Source organism: Phascolarctos cinereus, unplaced genomic scaffold (assembly GCF_003287225.1).
Source record: "Phascolarctos cinereus isolate Bilbo 61053 unplaced genomic scaffold, phaCin_HiC Scaffold_5;HRSCAF=322, whole genome shotgun sequence".
Classification (NCBI taxonomy): domain Eukaryota; kingdom Metazoa; phylum Chordata; class Mammalia; order Diprotodontia; family Phascolarctidae; genus Phascolarctos; species Phascolarctos cinereus.
This window is the reverse complement of record NW_027555958.1, coordinates 183,253,163-183,277,538: the sequence shown is the minus strand read 5'-3', so window position 1 is coordinate 183,277,538 and position 24,376 is coordinate 183,253,163. Positions and strand designations below refer to the sequence as shown.

The following is a 24,376-nucleotide window of genomic DNA, read 5'->3' as shown; positions in this document are numbered from 1 at the left end:
AAACAGGATAAACTGGAAATAATCAGCAGAGGGGAAGTGCAAAAGACAGTCTCTGCCCGCAAGAAACTTACAATGGAATGGGACACACAACTCCCAAACAAATAAATACAAAGCAAACTCTTTATAGGATAAATAGGAAGTAATTAAGACAGGGAAGCCTCTCGAATTAAGAGGGATGGGGAAAGACTTCCTGTAATAGGTAGGTTTTAACGGAGGCAGGGCAAGGTCTTCCCCCAGGTTGTCTTAGTGCCTCCTCTCTATGCTGACGCCAGGGGTCGCTGTGGCCAGCGGCGAGCGTGTGGGCAGGGGAGGGTCGCTCTGGCAGAAGTGATGTCATCCTTGACGCCTCCGACGTCAGCGTAGGCCCTGGCGCAGTGCGTGCCGGGAGCTGTCAGCCGGGCTTCTAGGGCTGTGGGCCCCCTCTCCCGGTCCCTCGGCTGCCTCAGTTGCCAGGAGCTCGGAGCCGGCGCAGAGCGGCCCAGCCCCAGCCAGGTAACAGGAGCAGTCGGGACGCGTCCCTCATCCCCAGTCCCGGGGTCATTCCTAAGCTCAGGAGACCAGCGTCCCCTCCATCCTCGCGGGGCCGCGGCGGGGGGCGGGGTGGCCGCGAGGGCGCCGCGGGAGGGACTTGGAGGCCGCGGGGGACCCAGAGCCTCCGCGAGGGCCCCGAAGGGCAGCGGGGGGCCGAGGTCGGAGGGGGCTGCTAGCTGTGGGAAAAGACGCTGAAGGAGAGGCTTCTCTCCCAGGTGCCTGCCCCGACCCCAGGGGGTAGGAAGTGGGCAGAGGAGCGTCCCTCGTCCCTGCACCCCAGGTGAAGGGAGCGAGGTTAGCCCAGGTCAGCCAACACCTGTGTGGAGTTGAATGAATTCAGAATTCACAGATTCCTGGGAGTTGGTTACCCGCCGTGGCTAGGTGGCTTCCCCCGAGCCTCTCATTTTATTCAGGTGGATGTGGTTTCTGGCATTGGGAAACAGAGAAGTTAAGTTGTATTTACGTTTCTGTGCGGATGGTTTGGTGAAGAAAGAAGTGAGTATCTTTACCTCTTGCACGGAGGAAGGCTGATTAGCCCCAAGGGTAGCATGAGCAGTGCCACACTTGGAATCCCAGTATATTTTAAATTGGACGCACCAGAGTCCTTTGATTTTCTTACTTGTTGATTTTCTGATTTCTTTCCGCCTCCCACACTATGTATATTGAAAGGAGTTTCTGGTCTGGAATCAGCCTGAAAGAACATCTCATCTAATCTCTTCCAGAGGAGGAAACTGGAGATCTAAGAGTTCTAGTAAGAGGCCTAAGGTCGCAGGACTAATAGTAGAGATGGGACTTTGACCCCAGGTTTTCCTGATTTCGTAATCCTGTGTTCTTTTCATGAAGTCATCTTGGCTTCCCTTCACACCACCCTTCTGTATGTTTCTTGGTCTGAACTAAGTAAAAAGAATTAAGGCGGGTTGGCATAGGGGATAAAGATGTGTCCTAGAAGGCAATAAAGACCTCAGTAAAAGGTGTGCAGTTCTGACATGTGTTGGTTGTGTGACCCTTCAAGTCCCTTAACCCCTTAGTTCTCAAGGCAACTGAGTTGCCCCTGCCAGCACTGATAGAGAAAGTTTCAGTTGTGGGAATTCCTTATCCCTATACCATATGAAATTTAAAGCAAGACATAAATTTGGGGCTTTTTAGACAGAAAAGAAAGACCGAAGAGAACATTAACTATTTTAATTTTATATTTGGAATTTGGTGTACCTACCTTTCTGAGGACTTGTGGAAAAATTATGCTATTAGCTTTGGTCAGGAAAAACAGTACCATACCAACGTAGAACATCTGTAGAAATGGACAACTTTTAGTTATGCATGTCAAGGGTTGAAAATTATGGAATGGCTAAATAAAGGCTGTAGCAAACTTCATTTTAACCATTAATTTCAGCCTCCACAGCACCCAATCTTTTTTACCTAGTTGTTAAGCAGTAGCAAAATGAACTAATTTAAACATCATCTCTCCCTTCTCTAGGGGTGTTTCAGTTGATTATTAAGACGCAAACTTAAGAAGGGGGAGATTATTTGTTCTTGCACAAATAGATAAAATGACTAAGTAACCAAGAATTAATTGCATATAAAAATCAAAGATTACATACATGATAATAAAATCCCTCATTTTGGTTCTTTGGTTTGTTTTTCTAAAACATCATTGTGCTGTAATATTGCCTCCTAATATGAACAGAAAGTCTACATTTTAGTAAAAGATAATAGGTACTACATTAATATTAGAATTAATATTGTTTTCTTATGACTTATTGAGTCCTTTTCATTTGTGGCAGATCATTATATCTGCTCAGATTTCTTAATATCTTTAACCATAATATACAACTTTAGCTTGATTCTCCAAATAGGTTTTTAATGTAGTGTAAACCGAATCTTAAAATGACATGATAATGAATTGTTGGTAAATGCCTATATTTTCTCTTATGAAATTTCTTTCTATTAAAAAATTTCAACAATATAGAATCTGATAAGTGACTTGAAGAATCATTAGTAATTAATAAAATACTTTTAAAACTTGGCTCACTGAAAATACTAAGATAAAAACTAAAATAGGGAGGAACCATCGTAGGACAAAAAACACCGGACTGGAAGTCGGGAGACCCAGGGTATAGTACAAACTTTGTCACAAACTCATGAAACCTTAATCTAATTGTTTCATCACTCTGGGCCTTAGTTTCTTCATTTGCAAATTGAAGAGTTGTACCAGATAATCTGTAATTTCTTTACCTCTCTGAGTCTGTGATGTATTTGCTCACTTGCTGAGATCTAACTAGTATACAGAATTTTGGGTTTTGCAAAGTAAGTCCAAAATGAATCAATTTAAGGAATGAAGAGATTGTATCTCCTTCAATTGAAAGCATTCTGATTCAAAGCTTAAAGGAACTTCCAACAAAGACTATTTGAGAGTAAACAAGTTTGGTGAAGTAGGAAGAACAGTAAACTTAGAGTCTGAGCACTTGGAGTCTTCTAATCCCAGCTCTTCTGTTTTATATTCTGGATCAAACACGAACTCATCATTTTGGCATTTAGAGCCCTTCATCTCCCACTCCCAACCTGCCTTTTCAGGATTTGTTAGACATTATCTCCCTTCATGCATACTCATGTCCAGCTGTCTAGATGCCTGGGATGCTCTTCCTCTTCATCTCCACCCTTTAGAATCCCTAGTTTCCTTTAAGGCTCAATTTAGACACCATCACCTATTGCATGAAGCCTTTGGTGTTGTCCCCAGCTGCTTGTGCTTCCTCATTTTCTTTTTGTCTCCCATGGTACAAGGAGAAACTGTTTTTAATTTTGTCTTTGTACAGCATCTGTCCCCTAGCACAGTGTCTGGCAGTCATTCAACATGAATTTATTAGGAGCTTACTGATAAGCTATGGGGTATGAAGAAAAACAAGACCCTGTCTCTGCCCTCAAGGAGCTTACATTTGAATGTGAAAGACAATGTGCAAATACACACACACACACACACACACACACAGAGGAAAGTTATATATAGAGTATATACTAATCTCAAGGAGAAGGCACTGGGGATGGGGGTGATGATGGAAAATGGTGTGACTGGGAAAGGCTTCCAGCAGAATGTGGAATCTGAGCTGAGTCTTGAAGGAAGATGAGGAAAAGAAGACAGGGAGAACATGCGAGGCATAGGGGACAGCCGGTACAAAGGCATGGAGTATTTTGTGGGAAGAACTGCAAATAGACCAGTGTAATTGGATTGCATGGTGCATGAAGGGGATTAAAGTTTAAGACTGAAAAGGTAGGAAGGGTCCAGGAAGTGAATAACTTTAAATGCTAATCAGGATGTTATATTTATTCCTGGAAGGAATCCCTGAAGTTTTTTGAGTAGTGAGGTGACATCAGTCATATTTATGCTTTTGAAAAATCACTTTGGCAGCCGAGTGGAAGGTGGATTGTATTGGAAAAAGACTTAAGATAGGTAGACTTGGCAGTTGCAGTAGTCCAAGTGAAAAGTTTTGAGGACCGATAGGAGGGTGATTAATAAATAGTAGTTGACTGATGGATTGACTAGGTATCCTTAGTTATGAGTGATATTTTGAATTCTTAATAAGAAATCCAATCTTTAGGTTTTATAGTGTCATTTTAGCCCACCAGTAGCTTAATTTCTTTAATATTCAGGGAAATGTTAATCAATAGAAGTATGGATTCTATAAATCTATTATTTTTTGTGAAAGCATTAAAAAGAACTTGAGTTGTGACAAAACACAATCATTTTTGAGAAATCACCCTTCTAAATTGAGATCGAGAATAACTGCAACTTTAACTATGTAAGAATTGGGAAAATCAAACTTTTAATAATATAGGTGGAAGGGACTTAAAAAACCACTGAGTCCAAGCTATGCCTGAATAAAAATCCCCTTTGTAATTTGTCTAATTGATACAACCTTTTCTTGCAGATCTCCAATGAGTAAGGTCACTGACTGTCTCTGTGAGACAGCCTACTCTGCTTTGGGACAGCTCTAGTTGCTAGGTAGTTTTTTCTTTATATCATATGTGAATTTGCCTTCCCTCCTTTCTTCTAACCATCATTATTAGTTCTGTCCTCTGTGTCCAGGCAGAATGTTTCTAATCCCTCATCAGTAAAACAGTCCTTCAAATACTGGAAGACAGCTATCATGCTCCCTTTAAATCATCTCCTTGTTAAAACATCCCTGGTTACTTGAACCAGCATAATCTAGAGGCCCTTCACCATCTAGTTGCCCTTTTTTGGATGTTTCTAGCTTATAGATGTCTTTAAAATATGGTACCCAAAACTGAACACAGAACTGCAGATATAGTCTGACTAGGATAGAGAATAGTGAGACTATCACTTCCTTATTCCTTGACACTGGGCAAAAGCAATACAAGCTAAGATCACATTAACTTTTTTGGCTGCCATCACATTGAGCTTCCACTAATTAAGTTAAGTCAGCAAGCATTTATTAGTATGCCTATTATGTGTCAAGTATTGTGATACTACTATGATACAGAGAAAGGCAAAAGTTCTGCCCTCAAGGAACTCAGTCTAATGAGGAAGATGGCATGTAAGGAACTATATACAAGCAAGGTATATACAAGATAAATTGGAGATAATCTCTGAGGGAAGGCACTAAGGTTAAGGAGGAGGGGGAAAAACTTCTTTTGGATACAAGCAGATACTTGAAGGAATCCAGGAGGTGGAGATTAAGAAGGAAAACATTCCAGGCATAGAAGAGAGCTAGGTGAGTAAGCACCCAGTTGGGAGATGGCGTAACTTATACAAAGAACAGCAGAGAAGCCAGTGTCACTGTATTGCAGAGTAAGTAGAAGAGAGTAAAGTATAAGAAGACTGGAAAGGTAGGAAGGGACCAGTTGGTGAAGGGCTTTTTTAAATAAACTGTCTAGTCAAGCATTTCTCATATTCTACTTTGAAGTTGATTTTTTTTAAACCTAAGGATAAGTCTTTACAGTTAATTATCTCTCTTAACTTTCATTTCAGATTTGACCCAGTATTATAATTCCTGTCACAGTCTTTTTTGATTCAGACTCTATTATCCTGTATTAACTGTTCCTTCCAGTTTTAGGTCGTCTGCAGATTTGTCAGGTATGCCATCTGTGCTTTTATCCTAGCCATTGATAAAAATGTTAAGCCACACAAGGACAAGCACAGATGCCTGAAGCACTGCAGTGGATCCTTCTAAGTTTAATCAACCCAATAATGACTATTCTTTGAGTCCAGTCATTCAGCCAGTTAAAAATACACCAACTGTACCACTGTATAGACCACATCACTCTAACTTTTCATTTTGAATAGTATGTCTTCAAAGTGCTTTGTGAAGAATAATGATAAACTGTATGTTTGGCATAACCTGCTCTGTCTGGAACCATCAAAAAAGGAAATGAAGTTAGTCTTAGAATTTTATATGTAGAACTGGAATGAAGTTTGTCGTGATCTGGTCTAGCAGGCACATTATACAGATAAGGAAATTGAAGCCTAAAGAACCTCAATTCATCAAGAGCAACTTGTAATGATATCAGAATCACCAAGATCAATGATAGCCAGTGTACATACTCTGTAGTACTTCCCACATGCAGTACCCAATTCAGTGTTATTGCCACTGTAGTGATATACCCCAGTTTTGGCCAACATAGCATAATATTCAATCTCTGATTTCCTTAAGGCTGGGTAGTTGTTGGCTCAGATGACCAATTTGGCTTTGCCCTGCCTGATCATTTTCAGAGTCTGTTTGTAACCTAGCACGTACCACTTTTCATTACCAGCTGGAGCCTCGAGTTGATGGACTCCAGCGACTTTTTCACGGCCACCATCTTCCTGCCTGCAGTGTGAGAGGACCCTCAGCCAGAGCCCACCACCAAGATGGCCAGGAAGCAAGAAAGCCTAGCTTTTTTTTTTTCTAACACAACTATTTAATTGAATGAGTTTTACCTATTGATAAAGATAAATTTCAGTATTTATATAGAATCAGTTCTTAATTTCCTTCAGTAATGGAAGGGGAATGTTAATGTGAGTAATTTTAAAATAGTTTATTTTATTATATGTTCTCATTTATTGTCATACCCTTTACTTGGTTCTACTTTTGCTGGTTACTGGTTGAAGACATCTGAGGAATAGTAGGTGAAGACAACTAAGGAAATTGGTGTTTGTGGGGAAGAAGTGGCAGGGCAGGAGAGAGGTGGTAGGGTCCTAGGTTAGACAAATAGTTGGCTATATATTTTGAGACAGCATTTACATATGCTATTTTAAAGTTTCTTGAAGGGCGAAATATTTTGGATGAAGAGGTGACAAAAACATCTTTTCCTGCTTTAAATATAGCTCTGTGTTAAAGGATGGTAGTGAATATATTTAAATATTGTCATTGCATACAAACTACTGGTAATTATTTCTTCAGCTATCAGTCTGAGTGAGGGTATTAGTACTGAGTCATAAAAACTCAGCTTTCTGTAGCATCTGGAGTTTTCTTGAAAGGCTACCTTTAATCTATCTATTACTTGTAGCTATAGGTTAGTTTTGTGTGGTTTTGATTTGTAAACTGTATCACAGTTAAATGAAAGAAAGCATTCATTTGGAAGAACATTTTTTTTAAAGTGTGAATTTGTTGTGAAAAAGTACTGTTGGTTCATATCAACCTATCCCCTATGTACTTTGAAAGAATCATAGAATTAGAAATGGAAGGGCCTCAGAATCCATCTTTACAGATGAAGACACTGAAACAGAAAACTTAAGTGACTTGCCCACAGTCACACAGGTAGCCTGTGGTTTGATTGGAATTTGACCCAAGGTGTTCTGGTGCTAAACCCACTGTTCTCCCTACTAGCTCTTTAAACTTGGCTATTAAGCTTAAATTATAAGCTATAAATTATAATAATGTCATATTAAGGAAAACACTAGTAAGGGATTTAGCAACTAGACTTGGTAGGTTTCATGTCAAATAGAAAAACAGACAGTATTTAAATAAAGTTGTATACATTCTAATTTTTTGCTTTTGGTATCCATTTCTTATAGATATGTGTGAGAAGGAAGAGGAGAAGTAATTAATGCCAGTGAGCAACAAATAGAAAATAATCAAAATGTTGTAAGGAGTTCCATAAGAGTTATAGATCACTACCTTTAGAAAAAGTTTCAGTATAATGGTGGAGACAAGATAAATAAATATGAAAAGTTATTCATATTAAACTTTATTCTAGAAATGTATTTAAAATGTTTAAAACATGCAAATCGTTATTAGCCTCTAGACATATAAACCAAGTAGTTGAGGGGTAGAATAAAGTCCGAATCTGATGGGGTTAATGAACAAAAATTTCATCAAAGAGGTGTGCTTTTTTTTCTTTTTTTTTTGGGAGTGGGAGGTGAGGCAATTGGGGTAAGTGACTTGCCCAGAGTCACACAGCTAGTGAGTATTATGTGTCTAAGGCCAGATTTGAGCTCAGATCCTGCTGACGCCAGGGCTGGTGCTCTATTCACTGCACCACCTAGCTGCCCCTAAAGAGGTATGCTTTTAAAGCATTATTTAAAAACAAACACCCTCCCAAAAAACAAACAACCAACCTCAGGTTGATGTAAAGAAGCAGGGAATTATTATCCAGTTAAGAGAGTAAGTGTTATGTGTGAAGGCACAGGGACATTAGTGAGCAAATGACATACAAAAGAGAACAAGCAGTTCTGTTAAGCTAGAGCTAAAAGAAATGAGAAATAAGTGGTAAGATTAGGTAGAGAAAGTTTTTGGTGAAGGGACATTAAACCTATGTTGAGTAACTTCAATATGATATTATTACAGTTAAAGCCACTGTTCAAAATACTTTGGAAAATTGTATGTTAAATTAAAGTGAGAAGATGTTAGACTAGAAACAGAAAAGCCTGTTAAAAGACTGTGCATTCCATTCAGAAGGGTTAATCTTACAGATAGCATGAAGAAAATATTGGCAAGATGTTTGTGATGTCAGATAAAACCAAGGCAATTAAAATTAGAAGGAAAATGTGTTGTTGAGGGAAAATCTTTGCAACAAGTTTTCCCTGATAAAGAGCTTATATCTAAGATGAAGAACTGAATTAAATTTATAAGATTAAGAGCCATTCCCCCAAAAAATAAATAAAGGATATAAATGGGCAATTTTCAGATTAATAAATCTAAGCCAGAAACAACCAACAATAAGAACAACAAAATAATAGTTAACTTATATAGCACTTAACTTTGTACCAGGCACTGTGCTAAGTGCTTTACAGTTATCTCATTTGTTGCTCAAGATAAACCAGGGAGGTGGGTTTTGTCATTATACCTATTTTACAGATTGGGTAACTGAAGCAGATGGGTTAAGTGACTTGCCTAGGGTCACACAGCTAATAAGTATGCAAAAGTGCTTCAAATCAGTGATGAAAATTAAAGTAACTATGAGGTTCTATTTCGTGCCCCATCCAGTAAGATTGATAAAGGTCAAATAGGTGATGGACTTAAAATGCAGAATTAGAAACCCTTTTTTTTTTGACATGGCCAATGTGAGAAATTTTTTTGAATATGCATATTAAGAGTTTTCCTTTTTTTGTTGTTCAGTACGAGATTGGGGAATATATGCTTGTTAGTGGGGGGGAAAGTTTTTGATGTATAGTACATATGAGAAGAGTAGGAAGCAATTCTAGAATGGCTAGATTGGGTGACTAGCAAAATAGTGATATAGTTAATGGTAATGGGAAAATAAGGAGGAATTGACAGATTCAGGAAGAAAATGAAATCTGTTTTTGACATGTTTGAGTTCAATGCCATCTACAAGAAAACACTAGTAGACTAGTTTGACCACAATAAATTGTGTGTGAAGAGGAATAATATAAAATCAGACTTGAAAAGGAAAGAAGGAAGCCACATTGTAGAGGGATGTAACTAAGATTTGTTTGTACAATTAAATAGGAATATGCAATTGAACTAGTTTTATTATCAGGGAAACATTAAAATGTGGACAGCCAATTTAGGAACCCTGTTTTTTAAGCACTACAGAACTTAACCCTTGTTCTAGGGTCATCCTACCACATTAACATTCAGGGTTTACTTCTTTATTTTACCCAGAAGAAAGAGTTCTCCAGTTTTATTTGCTGCAAGTACCATAAAATTAAAACAGGGATGTTAAACCAGGCCATCTTTACTTATTTTTGTGACTTTCAATCCATGCCTGTATTTCTAGGCTTGGCTGCACATTGCAATCTGAAATATTTCTTTCCAGAATGTTTATTTGAAGATACGTCCCACTCTGAAATATATTCCTAATCCTAGCAAAACAATTATTTCTTGAAGAGTGCTGTATTACTGCTTTGCTTATCTTTTTACCTCTTTCCCTGCCCATTCATTGAATTTTCATGGATAGTACAGCTGGTGTTATGGTCAAAGTACCGAACATTTATAGTCAGAAGACCTGGGTTCAAATTGGTTTTTTGCCATTTGATATGATCTTAAGAAAGTCACTGAGCCTATGAATTTCAGTTTCTCATCTGCAAAATAAGGATAATTGTTTTCCCTAACAGGATTGTTATAAGAATTCTGTTTCCTCACTAGAGAAAAAAAAAATTAAACAAGAGGCTTCGAACTAGATAGCCTCTAACATCACTTCTAGTTCTGAGACTCCAAGGTGGTGCCGTGGAATAAGAGCTCTGGAATCAGGAAGACCAGAGTTCAAACTGATTAATTTCAGGACTTGAGTTTTTTCATTAAAGTTATAATTCTTTTTGCCCTCCTTGAAGCTCTTCAAGAAAATTATAGGTAGCCACCTGTTGGGAATACTATAGGGGACATGCTTCAGTAATGTGTTGCAGTAGATGGCCTCTGAGCCCTTTTATAACTCTGAGATTATTTAATTCTGGTTTGTTTTTTTTCATCTTTTAATGTAATTAAGTTATTCTTGAAGAAATATTATTCTTTTGGATAGCATCACAACCAGATTCCAACAAGTATAGCAGATGTTCTTTTTAGAGAGGATTGTTTTCCTAATTTATGGCTTATGTTTGATATTGTTTATTACTATAATTTCCCTTTTTGTCTTAAGTAAACATTATTTGCTCATTGATTATTCATGTAGTTTGGAATAACTTCTTGTCTCTGTTCTTCCGAGGTTAAGACCTTGAGTAATCCTTAGAGGGCAACAGAGGAAAAGGCAGGAGAAAAGTCAGGACAGTATAGCGTCATGGAAATGACCTAAAGGAGAAAGAGCCAAAGAAAGAAACTTAGGTCATATCTACATTTAGAGTGCAAGAGGGAAGAGAAAGTAACAAAAAAGACAGAAAAGTTTGTGTGGAGGCACATGTAATCCCAGCTATTATGGAGGCTGAGGTTGACAGGTTTCTTGAACTTGGGAGCTCTTGGCTTCAGTAGGCTTAGCTGCTTGGGTGTTCACACTAAGTTTGACAGTAATATGGTTGAGACCCTGAGAGAAGGTGGCCACCAGATTGCTTAAGGAGGAGTAAAACAAGGGCAAGTGAATAGTTCCTGTGTTTCTGGCCTGGGGAACATGGAGAAGGATGGGGAATGAGAAAGAATAGGGAAGACAAGAGAGAAACTAGACAGAATAGAGAGGCAGGAGAAGAATCAGGAAAGTGGTGTCACAGAGGCTTTGATAGGAGAGATCATTGGTGATATTCCTGGGAATAACAGTACTCTCTAGGGGAGCAACGCTTGTGGAGAAGTGGATTGCCGTACCCACCATTAATACCAACCATTGACGACTGACTGACTACCACAACAGGTAGATAATCAGAAGAAGATCTCTATTGAGACCTGGAAAAGAAAGTTCTTATGTTCTTGGCCATCGTCAGATGGTTCTGCAGAAGAAGCAGATGTGTTTTATCACTGGAAATAACACTAGCAAAGATATATTGCCATTCACTTTGCTACTGCACCCTAGGGACCACTGAGCTTTTCCATCTGACTTACAGCAGATGTGTTTGTCTTTCCCCATTAGATCATGAACTCCATGAGAACAAGAAGCTTCATACTTTTCTATTTGTATCTCCATTGCTATGCACATAATAAACTCTTAATGAATGCTTTTTCATTCATTCATTCCATATAGCTATCGCTATGGAATGAATATCGACAGAACATAGATTTCAAGGGGCTGAGGAATGAGTGAATGGAGAGGAAATGGTGGCAATGGATATACCCTGTTTTAAAGGATGTATTTGTTTCCTACAGTGCTTGAGGCCAAAAGAACCTCATTCAGGTGGAAATTCTTTGGAGTGCATTTCCCAGAAGGTTGTATGTGAATATATACCTGATAGACTGTAAGGTAAGGGTTTTTTTTAAAAAGTCTGAGCGTCTCCCCATGAGCAGAAGGAGGTAAGTAACAAAGACAGGAGTGAGAGGCAGCAGATTGGAAAGCAAGCAAGCAGTGTCCTAAATTCTGGCATTCTGTCTGGACCAGAGGTGTCAAGCATGTGGCTCTTGGGCTGTATGCAACCACAACACTCACAGGTGTGACCTGAATCAGATTAAAAGGTAATTGAAAAATATTTAACAAAATAAATAAAAATTCAATAAAGCATTATAATACATTTTAAAACTAAGTCAATATGCAGCTTGCAGGGATCCTTAATATATGGATTAGTAGCTCCCATTTCTATTTGAATTTGACACACCTGATCTGGACTGTAGTGAAGCCGAGTCTCAGTGTTCATCCAACCTCTGGACATCAGCATTCTCTACTAGCCTGTTAAAATGAAACTAAAAAGGAAAGTAATTAAACAAAATGACTTTGGACTCTTAAGCTTTACCACCGTTGCCATTTTTTTGAATTGTCTTCCTGTCCCTGTGTTGGAGATGAAGTGATTAACTAACATTTGCCTTACTGGCTTTTGACAGCATGGGAGATAAAAGTAGTTGTGCATGGGTGCAGAGATTTTCAAAATAAATGACTCAAATCTTGTTTTCTGCTTTGTTCTACTAAATGTCATTTGCTTTTGAACTTGTAACATTTGGTATGATGTATTGGTGGGGACTCAAGGTTTTCAACAGACAGTGAATGATAACAGAATACAGGCAAGAGGAATGATAACACTACTTAAAAAACAAACAACACCCCTCCCCCCAAAAAAAAAACTTGAAGAGAAAAAGTAAAGAGAGAGACAGCAGTAGTTTGAGTTGGTAGCAGGATTGGGATAGGGATAGAGATTGATCTATGATTTTATTTGTATAAGAAATTCCCTAGTAAAGAAATTCCTAGAGGGGCAGCAAGGCTTACTCAACAGAGAGCTGGCCTTTAAGCCAGAAGTTCTTAGGTTCAGATCTTGCCTCTGACACATTGTCTGTGTCACCCTGGGCAAGTCACTTAACCTCCCAATGTTCTATTCAAATCTCTGAGACTCTACATTGTAAATAAAATGCTAATGTGCACTGATACCAGTACTGAAGCAGTACTTCATAGTATAGTTGGAACCCTAGCATGTTTGTTGGGAGAGAGGAAGGAGGCATTGAAGAGGTTCGAAAGCATGACTAATCTTTGCAGCAAGGTCATAGAGAAGGGAGGAATTTTTGACGACCGTGGAATACTATTTTGTCAAAACTTTAATGATATCTAATGGCCAAATTTAATTTATCAGTATCAGTTCAGCAGGAAATGTCGCACTTAATAGGATTTACTTGTTTGTTCTGAATTTTCCCCCCATATTTAGGCAATTATATCTGTACAGATCAGTAAACTGAGGCCCATATGTCTCCTTTTACAGATTCCAACTTTGGCAGGTGGTTCTTGCAGGAATTTTTTGAGGTTTTTGTTTTAAGTTTTTAATACTGGCCCAATGAGCAGATTCTGTACTAGTAAATTGAGGTCAAAAAGATCTAATGCTACCATGCTAGTGGTGAGTAGCTCTGACTGTTCCCTATCTATGTTGCACTGGTTACCTTTGACATATAAGAAGCAAAGTACAGTGAAGACTGCTTGAAATGGCAGTATAGTTCCTCCTAATAGTTATCGAAAACTATTTTATTTGTCTGACACTTCTATTTTTTTTAATCCATTGGATACATTTTCTAGTTATTTAGAATTACTGGTTGACCTGTTATTTCTTTTCTGGGCTTTCAGTTCCCAGCATGGAATGGATTAAAGTTATTCTCAAACATTTTCATTGCTGGCTGGTAAAAAGTACTGTATACAACTGCTTTTTCCATTCATTCCCCAGATATTTAATGGATATCACATAGCACTGTGTCTAGCTACTTTTCTTTCACAATTAGCAGCTTTCACTTTCAGTTTGCTGCTGGTGGGAATACATTGAATTTCACCCTTGAAATATGATTGAACATCAAACTTGCTTTTGCAGAGGGCAAATGATAACAATGTCCCTTCTGGTCTCTCTCTTCCTTCCTCTTATGCTGCTGTCAAAACTACTGTCAAAACAACCTAGATTTCTTTGAAGCCAAATCCTACTTACTGATTTTTTTTTAACTCAGATGTTCTGACTTAGTTTGGCATTTCTAAAGATCTTATCTGAGATTTTTCTCTGTTGAAGTGTGAACATTTAAATCTGTAACCATTTTCATTTTTAAGCTAATTTCCTGGGGCTTAATTTGCTAGCAAGAGGGTAACTTTCCTGTAATAACAACTGTTTTGTTTCACTGTTATGGTGTAGCAAAAGACAAGACATTCTTAATCTTGTTTTAATGATATAGTTCCAATATATATGAAGTATATAGCTTAAAAGAACTGAGACTAAATTAGCATGTTGGTTACAAACCACAGTAAAGATGCTTGTTGACATCTCATTGGGATTTCCAGCTGGGAAAAAGCAAATCAGAATATTGTTTTTTTACATTTTAAAGTTTACTAACTACATTATATAATTGGATATTATATACCCTGGGAAGTAACTTTTTTCCTTCAGGCTGAACAAGATACACTTGGAAAGAGCACATTATTAGCTGGTCTCAAGCGTGTTAATAATGCAGACAATCTGAAATAAAGCTATATTTACATTATGAGATGGTTCATTTAAGTGATAAATTAAATATAAATGATATATAGGAACTGAAACTTTGTGTGTTAGATGAAAAGTGCGAAGAGAGTATCCAGTGGTGCTTTCATATAAAAATGACATAATTTATACAGGCTTTAGTGAAACCATTAAAGAAACATAGCTGAACCTCTTATCCCAAAGATATGACCATTTTTTATTTGGAAAAACATTTTCGTTATAGTCTTGCTGAATCACTATTTTGGATAAAAATGTTGTTCTATTATTATAATTAAAGTTACTTCACTAAATTGTTTAATGTCTCACTTTGATTTTTGTAATATCATGGGGAAAAAAGAATAAGTAAGCCAAATTCTTTAGTCTTCCCTCACTTTCTAGTCTGGGACTAATCAAAGATTCTTTTTAATTTCTCAGACTTCCAATATCCATGTCCATATCCATATCCATACACACACATGCACACGCACGTGCGCGCACACAGACACACGGTTTTGAAAAGTTTAATTGTCTACAGCAAATATCAATGGAGATAACATTATTTCTCATTATTTCTCTGTGGTTGTAACCAAATTAATTTTTATTAAATGGAAAGTATTACAAAGTTGCATTTCAGTTTCATCTTTCTCCCAGTTTATTATGTATTATCTTCCCAAATGCTGCATAGCTATATAAACCTTATCCCAACCTTATTAAGAGAGAGGAAAGCAGTAATATACTCTTGTTTAATTTTATTTTTTTTGTTCTGAACTTAAATATAAAAAAAAAATAGGCATTTGCAAACACAGCAGAATACCAAAAGGCGATTCAGTATGAAAATATGAATCTCTATTTTATACTGTTTGCTTTTTTAAAAAGTATATAATAAAAATGCTTTCTGTCCTTAAATTTTTACTCCCAGTGACTCTTTTATGACTTATATTGGGGGAATTAGGTTTTAATTGTGGTGGGTGTTTTGTTCACTTTTCTGGACCTGTGATTTAATCAGTACAGAAAACTCTCAGTGGGGAGCACTTTGTTGATGCAAATAGGCACATTTTCTGCAATTTATGATCCTTTTCTTTGTTTGTTTTTGTTGTGAGGCAATCGGGGTTAAGTGACTTGCCTGGAGTCCCATAGCTAGTAAGTGTCAAGTGTCTGAGGTTGGATTTGAACTCAGGTCCTCCTGACTCCAAGGCCGGAGCTTTTATCCACTGCGCCATCTAGGTGCCCCTGCAATTTACAGTCTTAAAGAAATGCCTGGAATTACTGAGAGGCTAAGGGATTTGCCCAAGGCCACACAGAAACTATTAGAGGTGATGCTAATGTTGGAACCCCGTTAATTCAAGTTCTGTGTTTGGACAAAATGAGTTGTGGAATAGTTAACAAAAGATTTATTTAGCCCTAAAATAGCAAGGATACTTTGGCACTTAGCTTCTATAGATTTGAGGGTGGAATGGAGGTGAAATGTTTCCATATGAAAGTTTGTTCAGCAGCTGTATGGGGTATGGTAACCGGTGTGGTCTTCAGACAGCTGCTAGGTGAGGAGGGACCCTCAACCCATATGGGCAGAAACTTTTATGCTCCTAAATGACTAAGAAATCATAGCACAACCAGGTGCCTACAGGAAGCTGTGTCTGAAAGGCTAGCTCTCTCTATCCACTATACAACATTGCCTCTCTTGATCATTTTTAAAATTTATAATGTTTTTAAAATTTTTTTTAAATTTCTGTATTTTTTCCCCTTGAGTTTAATTTTCCTGCTAAGGATTTTTACTTTTTTTTTTCCCTAGGAAAATCAAGTAGTTTCCATTTTGTGTACTTCAACTGTTTCTGCATATTCTACAAATCTCATGTCTGATTTATTCTAGAACTTGGCATAAGCAACTATTGTATCCATTTTCAAAATCCAAGGCTTTCTTTGTTTTGGAATATAAATCAGTCTTTTGTGTCGTGTTGTACTTTTGCAGATGGATCTTTTTTTTTTAATGGTTGAACTCAAATAATTAGCTATATAGAAAACCACAGGCTCCTAAAAATACTAGCCATTTTGTATCATTGAATTCAATTAAATTTTCAAAATAACTGTTTTTATTGAATCCCAATATTTCTGTTCTCTCAAACTAGTTAGGGTCCATCCTAAGCCCACTGGGTTGCTTACATACCTTTGAAAACACTTTGGGGGAGGGATCTTATCTTTAAATAACTTTGAAGGACTCTTATTCTTCAGTAGAAATGGTCTGCTACTATGAACTTTCAATTTGTAATTGCAGTTTATTAAGAGGAACTTTGGTTGTTGAACAGATGAGGCAAAACAATGCTCAAATTTGCATTCTAGATTTACAGGAAATTATATTCTATATCAGTGTAGAAAACACTTTACAATTAGCTACAATTTTCCTGGGGATTTTCCATTAAATTGATTTAAAAAAAACTATTTTAAAGATTGGTTCCTCCAGAAAGTATTTAATTTATAATGCTGTGAAAAGCACTTAATTCATAGTATTAAGATTACTTAGGATAGAACAAGTATAGGATTTTTAAAGTAAGTTTTAAGTTTGGTATGGTGCTTCTGATTAATCAGAAGTTGACCTTCTGTAATAAAGAAGTATGGGGGCAGCTAGGTGGCGCAGTGGATAGAGCACTGGCCCTGGAGTCAGGAGGACCTGAGTTCAAATGCGGCCTTAGACCAAACACTTGACACTTACTAGCTGTATGACCCTGGGCAAGTCACTTAACCCCAATTGCCTCAAAAAAAAATTTATGGGCAGCTAGGTGGCGCAGTGGATAGAGCGCCAGCCCTGAATTCAGAAGGACCTGAGTTCAAATCTGCCCTCAGACACATAACACTAGCAGTGTGACCCTGGCCAAGTCACTTAACCCCATTGCCTAGCCAAAAAAAAAAAGTATGAGATAGTGGGGAAAGCACTGAACTTGGAGTCAGTTCAGTAAGTGTTTAGTAAGGGCCTTCTGTTGCCTGTTGACATTAGCTAGTGCTGAAAATACAAAGACAAAAACAGTCCCTATCTTCGAGGAGTTTACCAGTCCTGAGGAAAACATGATGTACATAGAGAAGTGAATGCAAAATAGGTACAAAAGTAAATTCTGGAAAGCTCTAATGATTGGAACAGTCAGAAAAGGCACTATAGGAAGTGGTGCTTCAGCTGAACCTAGGAGGAGTCTGTGGATTCTAGTAGGTAGAAATGAGGAAGAGGATCATTCCAGCCATGGGGAAGAGCACTACAGGCCAGTTTGGTTGGTATGCAGAATTGGGAGTAGAAAGGAGGCTCATTTGGTATTTGGTGTTTTAACTGCCAAACAAGAGTTTGTATTTTTTCTTCTAGGAAATATGAAGCTAATAAAGCTTTTTGAACAGGGAATGATATCAGACTAATGATTTAGAAATACTGGTTTTTTAGTTGTATGAAAAATGGATCGAAGAAGGGAAAGACTTGAGACAGGGAGTCCAGTGAGTAGACTCTTTATAAGATTACAGATGAGAGGTGGTAAAGGCCTGACCTAAAGCAGGTGGCATTGTGAATAAACCTGGATGCAAAAAATATTGTATAGTTAGAACGAGCAATTCTTGGCAAATGGCTTGAGTAAGAATGTGTATATGTGTATTGGGAGTAGGTGGGTATTGACAACTTAAGATGCTGCAGAGAGGTCCAGCAGAATGAAGAATGAGAAAAGAACATTGTACTTAGCAGTTAAGAAATAATTAGTAATCTTGAAGAGAGGTTTCAGTTCAGTAATGAAGTCAGGAGCCATGTTGCTAGGGATTGAGAAGTGAGGAAATTAAAATGAGCATGGATGGCCTTTCTAAGAGGTGGAATAGTTTGAAGTGTCAGGGTCAAGGGAAAGGTTTTTGTTTGTTTTATTTTTTTAAGGATAGAGGAGGCCTAAGCATATCCGTAGGTGGCAGAGAAAGGAGCCAATGAATGAGAAACTGAATATTCTCATGAGAGAGAGGGAATATTAGAAGGTGCAAAATACTAGAGGAGTCATGAGGAGATTGTATCCAGAGGTGAAGTGGAATAGTTAACCTTGGCAAGGAGAAGGCTCACCTTTTTAACAGCTGCTGAAACAAAACAAGAGAAAATAAAGGGGTGATTGAGTGGTTTTGACTATCACATTTCACAGTAGTGGCCTTGTAAACTTCCAGCATAATGTGGGAAAAGCACAAGTTTGAGCATGAAAATTTGTTTTCAAGACCCAATCCTAATACTTAACAACAACCAAATGCTTATGGATAAATCACTTAACCTCTCCGAGCCTGTCCACACCTATAAAATGAGGCTAATTAATTGTGCTTGTTTTTATCTGTGTCACAGGGCTATTATGAACAAAATACTTTGTAAACAGTAAAGCAATGTTGAGTTCATAAGGTCGTAGATTCTGATCGGGAAGGGACCCTAAAAGCCATATTAATAGTAATTATGGTTGAACTATGGCTACTAGTTAAAGTAGCTTGGGACATTGAATTCTAACAGATGATCACACTAATGTTAAGTGGGCCAAAAATAGTTTGAAATTTGAAAATATTTATTTAGCAATCTTTATTAAGTTGATATGTCTAAGGCACTGCTAAATATTGTATATGCAGTATAATACAGAGATCACTAACACATATTTTCCTACCCCTTAAGGAACTTACATCCAAGATAAACAAAATATACACAAATAATTATAACATAAGGTAAAATCTGATAAAAATTTATCCTAAAACTAAGGATTATAAAGATACTCTCTGTTACTAAAACTATACATTTCTGACTAATAGGTTTTCAAGGTGAGATTTAAAAATTATGGTTTTGTAACCCTAAAGGCATAACCTGATATGAAAAAAATATTTTGTCACTTACCATACTGCTAGCTTCTTACGTACTACTAGCTTCCTCTAAGCATATACCAAACTATTCATAAGAAAACAATGTATTATACAGAGTAAGTATTTAGTGTTGTTGAATAAGTGAGAAAATATGGTTGTGCAGTGTGGGAATGGCAGGTTTTTCCCATTAAGACCTAGTTTTTTGCTGTATATAACATCAGCTGCTGATTTATACTCTCATTTATATAGTACTTCTCACAAAAACCTGTGAGATAGGTAGTACAAGTATTATAATCCCTGCAGAGGGAAAGATCAAGTAACTTGCTCAAGGTCTTACTTTGTCAGAGGTGGGATTCTTACCCAAATCTCCTAATTCCCAGTTCACCTGTCTTTGACTTGTTGTAGAAGATAACACTATAGTCTTTACATGCCCCAGTTTGACCTCATATGAATAGTAACACTACAGTCCTTGCATGCCCTAGGACATCCAAGGATAAAATGGAAAACTGATGGAAAAGAAGCTCATGAAGACTTTAGCTTTCCCCCTTTTGTTGATTATCTTTACAATATTGCTGTCACTATATAAATTGTTCTCCTGATTCTACTCATTTCGCTTTGTGTCAGTTCATACAAGTCTTCCCAGATTTTTCCGAAATCATCCCTTTCATCATTTCTTACCAAACCATAGTACTCTATTATATTCATATACCATAACTAATTCAATCATTCCCCAATTGATGGGCACCCCCTCAGTTTCCAGTTCTTTGCCATTACAAAAAGTGCTGCTATAAATATTTTTTGTTCATGTGGGTCCTTTTCCTCTTTCTTTGATCCCTTTGCTTTTCTCTTTGTCTTACTGGGAAGTTTTTCAGGTTTCAAAATATACTAGACCTTAACTTTTGTCATTTTTGTCTCTTCACTAAGTCCCACATAGTATAACAGTCAGAAGAGGTTAACAGAAGCTGACTTGTTGTTAGTCCAGCTAACTGCAAATAAATCTACCATTAGTTGACTGAGAAGCAAGGCTATACTTGTTAGGGGTGAATAGAGCTCCAGTCTTGGAGTTGGGAGGACCTGAGTTCAAATGTGGCCTCAGACACATGACACTTACTAGCTGTGTGACCCTGAGCAAATCATTTAACCCCAACTGCCTCACCAAAAAAAGCAATTTATAGTCAACATATAGGATTTATGGAAAAATTTTAACATTGACCTTTAGTTAAATGATAAATTGATTTAAAGAGAAAAATCTTAAAGCCAAGTAACGTAGTTGTATTTTTTTATTCACATCCAGAATAGTTTCTAGTTTAAAGGTGTCTAGAATCTAAAAATGTCTGTTCATTTCTTCCCTGTGTTACTTTTTGTTGACTTTTTCAGAGATTGGGGGGAGGAGTAGAGAACTAAAAAGTGTGTGTTGGGTTTGTTTGGTATGTTCTTAATTTTTTTTTAAATTTTTTTTGTATTTTGCTTTTTAGTGAGGCAGTTGGGGTTAAGTGACTTGCCCAGGATCACACAGCTATCAAGTGTCAAGTGTCTGAGGCTGGATTTGTACTCAGGTCCTCCTGACTCCAAGACCAGAGCGCTATCCACTGTACCACCTAACTGGCCCAGTGTGTTCTTAATTAAAGAAAGCATTTTAGGTTAGACGAGGTGGATTTAGTTTTAACTAAAGAACATTATAATCTTCATTTCCTCTAAATTTTTTAAATTTTATTTTGTTGGTTAGCAAGCATTTATTTTCTTGCCCTCTCACCTCCCCTTCTTGTGGGGGTTGGGCAGAAAAAACAAAATCTTGTAACAAATATTCATAGTCAAACAAAACAAATTCCCACATTGACCACATCCAAAAGTGTAGATATCATTCTCACTTTCTTCTTTCCCAAATTGCTACATTCTTTTGGACTTCTCCTTTATGCCCCATCCTTGGTACCTTTCTTTCCACCCCCTTACACTTTTTAGCATCCTTTTGTATATTGTCTTCTCCACGTTAAATTGTAAGGTCCTTGAGGGCAAGGACTGTCTTTTTCATATTTACATACCCAGTATTTAGTACAGTGCCTGATACACTGTAGGTATTTCATTTATTATTTATTTAATTTATTGGCTGACAAACTCATTCTCCATCTTGAATTAATCACTTCTCTGTCAATAGATGGGTAGTATGCTTCATCATCAGTTCTTGGAAAATTGTGGCTGGTCATTGTGTTGGTCAGAGTTCTTAGGTCTTTCAAAGTTGTTTTTTTTTACAGTATTGTTGTTATTGTATAAATTGTTCTCCTGCTCACTTCACTATAACAGTTCATACAGATCACTTATTTCTTTGATTTCCTTGGGGTATAGGCGTAGTTGTGGTATTGCTAGGTCAAGGCTGCATATATATTTTAGTACTTTTCCATGGTTTCATAACTGTTTCCTAAATGGCTGTTTCCCTTCAGAGTTAAATGTGCCTTTTTTCCTGAAGCCCCTCTGATATTTGCCATTTTATTTTTTTGTCAACTTTGTTCATCTGATACGTATGAGGTAGAACCTGAGTTGGTTTAATTTGCATTTCTCTAATTATTAGTGCTTTCAAGCATTTTTCATATAGCTTTTAATAACTTGGATTTCTTCTTTTGAAAACTGCCTTTTCATATCCTTTGATGACATTTCCCCTAAATCTTTTTTTAGCATAAGTTTTTATTGCTTTTATCTGTTTCTCATATCACCGTGGTATCTTATGTATGCTTCCTCCTCTCCCTTTCCAAGAGCCATCCCATATGACAACTAATATTTTTTAAAAGAGAAAAAGAAAAGTCAGCACAACTGAAACAATACATTGAAAAGGTCAAAAAACATGGAATGTGTAACTCCTATGGGTTTCATATCTCCATAAAGGCTTATAAATTGGGTGGGTCTTCTCATATCTTTTCATTCCAGTCCTACTTGATCTTTGTAATTTTGTTACATTTACTTTTGATTTTTTTTTTTGGTGCATGATTATTCTTTCCATTTACGTTGTTGTAATTACTATGTGTATTATTTTTTGGCTCTACCTACTTCACTATCAGTTTGAATAGATGTCTCCATTTTTCTCTGTATTTATTATACACATTTCTTAAAGCATGGTAGTATTTCATTACATTCATGTACTGCAGTTTCTTTAAATGTTTCCCAGTGGATGGGCATGTACTTTGTTTCTAATTTTTAGCTGTTACAGAAAGTACTGTTTTCAGTATTTTGGAGTGTATGTGTACTTTTTTCTATCAATGGCTTTCTTAGAGTATAAGCCCAATAATGGAATTTCTGGTTCAAAGGATATGGATATGTTAGTGCTTTAGTTGCATAATTCCAAATTGCTTTCTAAAACAGATGTACCATTTCATATTTGCGTCAGTGTGTCTCTCTTTCCACAACTTCTCCAACATTGCTGCCATTTTTGCCAATTTGCAGAGTATGAGGTAAAACTTTAGGATTGTTTTGATTTACGTTTCTCTTACTATTAGTGATTTGGATCATTTTTTCATGTGGTTGTAAATACTTTGCAATTCTTCCTTTGTGAACTGTTTGTTTATATCCTGTGACTATTCATTATTGAATTTCCTCTAAATCTTAAAAGCTAATGGAAAGAGTAAGGATGGATGCTGTTGACAGTAGAAGTCAATTGGGGGACAATGTGGAAGTGTTAAGTGGGAAAACAGGGCCTCTTCTTTGGTAGTGAACTTATTAGCAGTCAATAATCTTACTTCTCAAAGAGATAGGACAAAGCGATAAGGATGTATGGCAGCAACTGTGATCAGCCTGGTTACCCTTTGAAATTGATACACATTTCACTAGCTGGAGGACCTGTGGAGTAGATAGACGTTTAAAGATAGGCTATTATTACCTTGGAAAAAGTAGGTTTTCCTAAGCATTGAAAATTCCCTGGCAGAAAGTGCAGTCAGTTGTGAGGAAGGGAGGACTGGGAAGTTTTGGTTGATCAAACCAATGACAGTAAAATTCTTATTCATCCTGTATCAGTTAATTCAAAATAATATGTAATTTGAAATTCTGAGTTAACTAGGTTCCCTTTTGTTCTTTAATAAAAATGAGATGGTGTCCCAAACCTATTCAGGTCTGTAGTGTTTCAAATTATCAAGATCTGTTGTGATTCTAGCTTGTTACAAAAGAAATGCACTCATATAACATGGTGATAGTAATAAATGTAGTGTAATGGCAAGAGTCAAAGGAGTACCCTTCCCTTTTGTTTCTTCAAACTGTGAATTATTTTAACCCACTGAAAGATGTGCGGATCTGCCTCTGAGGACATCTCCAGTTCCTCCCACATTCTTGCACCCAACCTTGACCACCTTTCTGTAACAATATTTAAAATAATCATAAGATTTACTATAAGAAATTCTGACATTATTATATTATGTAATTTTTCAATGTGTTTTTCCTCCAATGAACTCTCTTATAGGTAATGATTTTACATGACTTGCAAGCTGGCCTCTAGTGGGAATCTGTGGGAGGATGAACACGGAGGAGCTGGAGTTACTGAGTGACTCCAAGTACAGGAATTATGTAGCAGCAATTGACAAAGCCCTCAAGAATTTTGAGTACTCCAGTGAATGGGCAGACTTAATATCTGCACTTGGGAAGCTTAACAAGGTATGTTTTTCCTATTCACACTGAGCAAAGAAATCATTATCAGGAAAACATTTTAGTTTTATGAGTTAATGGGTCTTCTTTAAAGATTAAAATATTTAATTAAAAAACATTAAATTTTTATTCTGCATTGGGAAGGACAAAATTTTCACATTTGTAACTAGCAAAATAACTACTTTGTTTTCATAGCATTAAAATTTTATATTAACTCATTCCCTTTAACACCTATTCAGTATCCCTCACTACCATTTTATGCCAGATTTTGCTTTATAACAATTATAATGTTTGACTTTCTTAAAATGGCTGGTACACTGAAGTCCATGGAATCAGTGAGGAGGACATTATTTTATCTCTTATGGACATTTGTCTTTAAAGGATACCTTATAGAAGAAGAAAGAATATTCTACCAGAATGGGAAAGATTTTCTTAAAAAAGTTTTTTGAGAAGATAATGAGACACAGAAAAGGGGGA

The 24,376-nt window shown here is 37.0% G+C and overlaps 1 protein-coding gene across 4 annotated transcripts in view; it reads left to right on the top strand.

The window, feature by feature from the left end:
• The first annotated feature begins 366 nt into the window (after positions 1-366).
• DOP1A (DOP1 leucine zipper like protein A) overlaps positions 367-24,376 on the top strand; it is a 108,470-nt gene continuing 84,460 nt past the window's right edge. For all 4 annotated transcript variants that reach the window (XR_013486996.1, XM_078155268.1, XM_020969888.2 and 1 more), the window contains exons 1-2: positions 367-492; positions 23,718-23,908. Coding sequence is in view for 3 of the 4 variants with exons in the window: in XM_078155268.1 (XP_078011394.1) it covers positions 23,771-23,908 (138 nt within the window). In the remaining variant the exon portion in view is untranslated. The remainder of the gene's footprint in view (positions 493-23,717; positions 23,909-24,376) is intronic.